Consider the following 8227-nt stretch of genomic DNA (forward strand, 5'->3'; position numbering starts at 1 on the left):
ACTATCCCCAGGGAGAGCAATAGTACAAAATAAAGGAATAGAAATATTTGGAGGTTTTAGATAGTTATCATTGATTGGATTTAGCATATTGCTGAGTTAATTATAATTTAATATTTATCCTTTTCCTTTTACAGATATAGTTTTGCTTTTATATCACTGACATGGAAACCGAGCCCTTCAACTTTTATCATATATATGCATGATTAATTTTGTTAGATTCCAATATAATTTAAAATTGAAAAACTATATAAATATGTATAGGTACTGATGAAAATAATGTCAAGAAGATTAATTAAGAAGATATTTTTAAACAATATTTGTTTGGGATAAAAATAATAAAATCTATAGAGTTAAACAGATATCTCATGGTAGAACTTGAAATAGTGAATTCAAAGTGTGTTAGGTTAAATATCTGTGAATTTTCAACTGAAAACATGCCTCTGATCTATGTTGCAATTTCCCTTATTTACTAGTTCACTGACGGTATTGTAGACCTTCTCAGGATGTGGAGTATATATCCCTTCTATACTTCATAATTGACATTGCCCTTCTTAGTCTTGGCTAATGGCTTGTCTCTCTTACCTATAGGTGTTCCAACTCCATAACCTTTGGAGTCAATAAGGCCCCCAATCTGAGTGAGGTTGCAATTTCTCTGAGTCACATATTCGATGCTTGTGGACTCCATCAGCAGGGCGTAGTCAGTGGTAAGTACTCGTTGTATCCCTTCGTCACTGTTTTTTACCAGGGCAGTCTGCTGTCTGCTGCTCATGAAAGCCCACATCTTCTCGTAAGTGGATATCTTTGACTTCTGCAGGGAAAGAAAGCACACCCACCAGCAGAAGAGTGCTGAGAAAATATATCCTAAAGCTATTCAAATTCCAGTGGTTCAAAGAGTATAGGGAAGATTCTTTCTCCTCAGGTAGGAAACCAATATTGAAGGTCCTGGGACTTCAGTTTGTAATTGAGAAGAACTCAATTTACTACAACAAAACACTTAGAGGCACTGAGACAACTACTGAGAAAAAGAAGATCTTGCCTAATTGATGTAAGGCTTTGGCTCAACATTCATTTGTTGATTTCAGTTAGGGAAGGAAGAACCTTGGTAGTATCAATGACAACATTTGCCTACTGAACTATGACCACTTAAGAACAAGGCCTTAAACCCCAATGGGCCAAGTGGTGACTAGCTCTCTCTAGGACTTTACTCATTTACTCCATTTCCCTTCAACCACTTAATTTCAGCAGGCATTGTTTTACTGGTTTCTGATTTGTAAGTCTCAATACCTGACCCAGCATTCCTTTGCTGGGAACAGCTCTGGGATAAATCACGTGATTTCTTTGCTTCATTCATGAAAGAACTGCCATCCACTCTTATCTTTTCTAGAAAATGTAGAATACAAATGCCCTTTACAAATGACAATGCAGATCAGAAAACTCTTTCGACTGTATTTATATGCCTTTTAATGTATATATTCAATTTTCATTGTAATTATATTTTAGATAATGAAGATCGAATATTTCTTTTCAAAGTGTTTGCATTTGTCTTCTCTTTCATTCCTTGATTTTTTGATAGATTCAATAAAACATATTTATGATATATGCATATTATATACGCATCTATACATTCCACCATCCACTATCTTATTTTCTTTGTTAAAAATACTGCCTAAGTTTTCATATTGCTCGGATATAAATTTTCTATTCTTTTGATTAGTGATCTATGATTATATACTCTACATTTTACTCAGCAATTTCCATATTGTTCCAATTATTTTTTTCTGAATTTGTCTTCACTTGCTTCAATACTCCCCTCCATTTATTTGGAATATGAAAGACTTTATCAGAATTACTGATAATTTGGAGCTAACTCCAACTCTCACACATGAAGATGGTGCCCACACATAGACAGCTTCTTTGGCAGGCAGAGGGCGTATCATCTCAGGAGTGCAGAGAAGCTTAAAACATGATTTGGGGCCATAAGCAATACAAGTAAATGGAATCCTATAGAGTCAACTCTAGCGTGGGTATTCATGCTCAATTGTTCCTGGGGGCTCACTCATTTCCTAACTCTATTTAAGACCTGGGTTAATGCTGTAGGCTTTATGAATTAGGGTAGGACAGATGGCTTTGTTTTGGATTGTTAGGCATTTGAAGAGCCCCTTGAGAAAGGTCTTGTGAGACAAACAACAATTCAATAAACAGTACCTTATAGATACTGGTATTTTATGGAAGCCATTCTGCCATGATGAGGCCCCTGTGAGTTACTCCTCAACCCCAGAGATATCTGCAAATTGGATCTCATGTCTCCATGACAAAGGCATTTTTGGGGGGTCAGGATTATGCTTCATTTGTTGTGTGATTTCAGCCTCTAAACATCTGATAGTGCTACATTTATCAGAAAGTGCCACTTGTGCAAGTGCAGGGAGGTCACTCTGTCTTTTGGCAGTAAATACACAGCTGGGAAAATTATTTCTCCATCAGGGAACTACCTTAAGGGAAAATAATTTTCTTACAAGAATGAAACTTTAAAGTTGTCAGAGACTTTAGAAACTGACTCATTCAAGCTGCCATTTTCAGAGGAGATATTTGGTACAGAAGATTTGAAGATTTTGTGAATGTGACAACACTGGTTTGTATCAGAGCTAATACTGGGCCCCAGGACCTCTGATATCTAATTCAATACTCTTTCCACTGCACCGCAGATTTGGGGTAGGCGGGTGGCCATATTGCCAAAATTTTTCAGAGAATGATCTACCAAGTGTAACTCATGTGAGCATTGACAGCCCTCAAAGTCATCTGCTCTCAAGAAGTATCCACTAATCATGCCTTTAGTGCCACCACAATACCTAAGGGCTACAAAACGTCTAAATGCTTACTCTCAATTTTGTTCCCTGTTATATCACAGTTTGGTGGCACAAGTCAGCACGTTCTTCACACCGCACTTTGAGAGCACATTTTTATGGAGCTAGAGGACATGGATTTAATTCAACCACATTTACTTCTTCCTTCTTGAAGTAGAAGATTGTTCTTGGAGTAAAATCCTTGAGGTGTTGGAGGGGGAACCTAGCGGGTATGGACTCCTTTGAACCATCAAGGGAAGAACATTTTCTTAGTGGAAATGTTCTTTTGGTGGAGAACTTGGTCAAGTTGGAGGTACAGGAAACATTCTAAATTCCTTTGATCTTCTCCTGCTCTTCTTGCTCCAGCCTAATAATGGTCATCATAATGGGACAGAGAATAGCACTCTTCTGCTTTCATTTAATGTTCTCTTTCATTATTTTAAAAGTTTGCTGTTTTGGAGCTCTATCGTATTCCACATTTGGAGTTACAGACTATTTGAGAAGCCGGGGAGACTTCATATACAGGAAGACTAAAAATGTGGCTAAGAAATACCCTTTTGAACAATTAGAAATATCTGTGGATGGCTAAAGCATCTTAAGATATACTGAGTTTTCTACCACTGGAAACCTACCAGGAGAACTGCATAGTTGGAAGAGTTTCACTTAAGGATCCTTCAACTTCCAGGTTCGGCTTTCTAGACCAATCTTTTCATATACTTTGTGCAGGTCCTGACTTCAAAGACAGCTAATTGATACACAGAGGTCATATTGGTTAGTGAAAGAGCCAATTCAGAATTAGGGTCTCTTTCCTCACTTTTGAGTTTTGTCCACTGTCATACCACACCACGTTCTGTAATGTTTATTTTTTGTTAGGTCAAAAAGTACTATCTTGGGAGTAGTTAAATTAGATTTTCTTCTTTTTAAATAGATTTTGCATTTTAAGGTAAATCTTAATAATCCTAAAAATAGGAGCAGACTTCATAAAAATTGTCATAAATATTAAAAGACCAAGCAAATTATTTGAATGACAGTCTGGATGTTTTTGCACATCTAAATCTTCTATAGTCTCAGTATGCTAAATCGCTTTAAATAATACATAATTTAAAAATAGAAACAGTGATTGCCTCTTATTTTACTGAATGTGTCAAAGGTTAATTAGAATATTTGTAAAGTACTCTGAGCTTCTTAGCAAGTCACTACAATTGAAAAGGCCGCACTTATTAAATCTGAAATCATCCAGGTGTTGTTTTTTTTTTAACAGTGTTTTTATAACAAGTTTTTTTTCCTTTTTTTTTTTTTTTAAATCCTGGAGGGGCATCGAGCTTAGATAAATTCATTTTGTCTGTTTAGACCTGATTATGTGGCTATTCGAAAGCTGATGAAACATTGTTGGCAAAGAATAAGCATTTTTTCATCTAAAATTTGTTATAAGAAAGTGTTACTGTATCAGCATTTGATGACAATCACTTTCTTATTTCACCTGTAATTCGTGCAAATTAACAGTCACTGGGAAGTGACTTACCATGTGTTTGTAGGAAGTTAAAAACACCTTCTTGAAAATGGTAATAATAACCAGCACATAGAGTGTACTGTATGCCAAGCACTAGTGTAAACACTTTGCATATATTAATTCATTTAATCTTCACAGTGATCATATGAGAAAGATGCTATTACTTCCTTTTCACAGATGAGGAAACACAACACAGCATGAAGAAATGGTGAAGCCAGGATTTGATCCCAGCCATCTGCTTCCAGTGTCCGTGTTCTTAACCAAAAGGGAAACGACTATTCGTTTTCATACACAGAACATCGAACTAATGACTTGGCTAATGTTTCAACAGAATTAAATTTTCTGAAGATATCATTGCAGTAAGTAGCTGTGGTATCTCTCTATTACAGCCAGAGCTGTTGCGATTCTTGTCATCATCATATAATGTATGGGAACGATTTACATGAATTTAGGCAGCTTACATGTGTCTGGACAAAAAAATTATACAGTGTTTTAAGAGATGCAATAATTGGAACCTAGAAGAAAACGTAGATATTGTTTATGTCTTTTGATGTAACAGCATTTTGTATTCCATATAGTTCCATTGTTTTCAGTTGCAGACTATCTACTATAACATACAAAATATGTGCAATTCCAAAGTATAATCATGGTCTTAAGTCTGATAGAAACTCCAATTTATAGATATATCTCTCTAATATCTTATTTTTATTGAGACAAGCATTATTTATCACATAATTTCTTCACCCAGGTTATGGGGCTTCTACAATGAAGATGTATAATATTATTCAATAGAATGAATAAATACGCAGTTCTACTTCAGACTAATACGTCTAGAGATTTAATATATAGAATTATGTTTATATATGTTTATTTTTACATATATGCTTAACTCCACACACATCCATACACACTGGGGAAATTATTGATATTTGATCTTTGTTATCTAATTAAAATTAATCTTACAAATATGGTATATACAGAGGGTGCCAAGAAAATGTATATACATTTTAAGAAAGGTAAAGCTGTATTAAAATTTTAATGCTCAATATATATCGATAACAAAAGATGAATACAAGTCATGTGTATACTTTTTTTGGCACCCCTGGTATATGTATATTGAACCAATGAAGTACCAAAAATAATTATGTTTTAAAATCTCCAATATATTTTTACTTTAGGTATATCCTGATGAAACAGCTATATGAAACTTATGAAACAGCTCTATCAGAGGTGAATAGTTGCCTTAAAAACAACTATTTCCTTTAACACACAATTAAATATATTATTTCATTAAATAATAATTTTCATGATATTTTAAAAATATAATTTAATATACAAAAATCACTTAGAAGGAAGAGTATTAAAAGAAATCAATTATAGTATAATGAGGGGCCTCTGTGTTTCAAGTATGTATAACATGATCACTGCAGTTGATTATACTCTTGAATTGAAAGTTATGACATTTGCGGAATCTCCAAGGTTTTAAAAATTCATGTGTTCCCTTTAAAAAATTCCCTCAGTGGGATTTAAACACCTTTGCTCAGACATTTTTCATGTTTTCCACCTGTCTAGTGTTAAAGATTGGGCCATTACAAGCAATATAGTTGGTTTTGAAAAAGGTTAACTTAAACTGACCTTGTGGATTTCTTCCCAAACAAATACATTTTTAACCTACAGGGACTTAACATTTTGGACACTGATGATAAAATTAGCTGGGTCTTTTAAACATGAGCTAATAGCTCTTATGTGAAGAGTGACTTCCTATGCAGGGAAGTTTGAGAAATATCTTTCATCTTGTGCTTTCTTAAATGACTATTTCTGTCTGGATCCTGTCTCCCCACAATGGCTCATTGCTTCAATTCCACTGGTGCGGTGCTCAGTAACTTTCTTGAAATGTCTTTGGGGTTGATGACAGCACCTAACCACTCTGTGGAAGGAGATTATAAAGGTTAGAGAGTCCCTTATTCCCACAGTTCCCAGACCATGAAAGCCAGAAATGACAAGTCTGTTATGACTTTTTAAACCTATTTTATCCAAGCCAGTTTAGACTGAATCATGATCTAATCTATGTAATCCTCTGGCTTGGGTCTGAGAGGATAGTGATTTGTTACAAAGCAAACTTCTACTGAGATTCATTTCTTACATGAGTATTTCCTAGCTACTATGGCTCACAAGAACTTCTTCCGGTATACATACCACTTCCTGTCTGCACAACACATACTTCTTAATCACGTATTGCATTGTATTCAACAGGTCTACATGCATCTTATCCCTCTATTGCTATTCAGGTCCTCAAATTTTGCACCCATTCCTTACAGTGCCAACCTCAAACACTGGTATTATTGAAGATTCTGGAAAAGATATAAATTGAGTTGAATGAAATTAAACTGCGTCACTCTGCTTCTCAGCTGACTTCTGAGGGCAGCCTTGCCATCTGTGGCCTACCTACCATCTGGAAGTGGTTCTTTTACAAATACAATGTATACACTCAGGAACGGCTTTTAAGGAGTAGAGTCTCTGTTTGGCCTGGCCTCTGAAAATCTTTAACATGTCAGGCTCTGGCACCGTCTCTGGACTTGTCTGTCCAGTGGTCACTGACAGAAAGAAAGCTGAACAAAGACCAAACTAGAGTTTTTTTTGTTTGTTTGTTTTCCCCAAAAGGATTGATGAAATAGGATTAATAGCTAGGGATGTGGGTTGGATAGTAGTGGTGATGATGTTGGCGATGATGATAATACTATCTTACTTTTTTTATTTTTATAATTTGCCAAGTAGTATTGTAAGCACATTACCTCTATTAAGTCGTTTAATCCTTAAAATAATCTAATGAGTTAAATATTATCCTCAATTTACGAACAGAGCAATTGAGGCACTGGGAGTTTAAATAACTCACCAAGGACTATACAGTTAATAAGCAGTAAATTCTGAATTTGAACCCAAGCTGTTTGACTCCAGAACATGCAATCTGAAGCACTTCACTGTAAGTTTTAATTGCAGAGAGCTGAGAAACCAATATAGTTAATATCATATAAGTAATTAGTATTATCCCAAGTAGAAAAATAGAAGAAAGTTTGTTGAAAATTTAAATGAAGCCCCTTGGTGTTCTGAATTATAACACACTAACTTATAAAAAGAGTCCATTAATTAATTGATGGCCTGACAAGCACAAATAATCAGTCCCCTGATTTTGGAGAATTTCCTAAGACCTCTTCAGACAGTCTCTGGACAGTTGTTAAAATGATCTGCCTATCTTTAGCTTGGTCCTTCCTGCTAATTGGCATAGGGGTGACTGACATCTTTTGACCAAATAGGTATTATATTATTCACAGTGCTTAAGTCTTTAAGACTCAGAGTGCTGGTGACCTTGAGAAAATTTTGTGGTTAATGAGCATCATTAACTGAGTGACATTGGCTACACAATTTAGAGTTGTTTTTTTTTTCTTTCTTTGTGGACAACATCAGCTAGAATCTCTGGGTGTCCTTCTAAAGCCTTGAGATGTATGTGGAATTTAATTTATGATTTAATCCTAGTTCTCTTGTGTAAATTGAGTCAATGATCAATGTTTATTCCACATACAAAGGACTCAGTATAAAGAAAAAATGCTTCAACCACCCTTGTCTCATACTCAACACTTGCTTAATAAATGTCAGTCATTCCCTCAGCCTTACCTGAATTTAGATGATGGATAGTGGAGTCTCATCTGAGATATTAAAAAAAAAAAAAAACACCAAAAAACAAAAACTAAATTTGTTTTTTGTTGTTTTTTTTTTTTTCATGTTGAAAATCACATATCCCAAACCTGAACTCTAAGGTCAGACTGTCTGTAAGAATAGTAAAGTCTAGGAAGAAAAAAAAAAAAAAAAAAAAAAAAAAAAA

At 34.9% G+C, this 8227-nt stretch overlaps 1 protein-coding gene across 8 annotated transcripts in view; it reads right to left on the reverse strand.

The window, feature by feature from the left end:
- GRIK1 (glutamate ionotropic receptor kainate type subunit 1) overlaps window positions 1–8227 on the reverse strand; it is a 356592-nt gene that overhangs the window by 21713 nt on the left and 326652 nt on the right. For all 8 annotated transcript variants that reach the window (XM_081071073.1, XM_081071071.1, XM_081071077.1 and 5 more), the window contains one exon: window positions 583–808. In XM_081071073.1, the coding sequence (XP_080927199.1) occupies window positions 583–808 (226 nt within the window). The remainder of the gene's footprint in view (window positions 1–582; window positions 809–8227) is intronic.

The sequence above is a fragment of the Rhinolophus hipposideros genome (assembly GCF_964194185.1).
Source record: "Rhinolophus hipposideros genome assembly, chromosome: 2".
NCBI classification, from domain to species: domain Eukaryota; kingdom Metazoa; phylum Chordata; class Mammalia; order Chiroptera; family Rhinolophidae; genus Rhinolophus; species Rhinolophus hipposideros.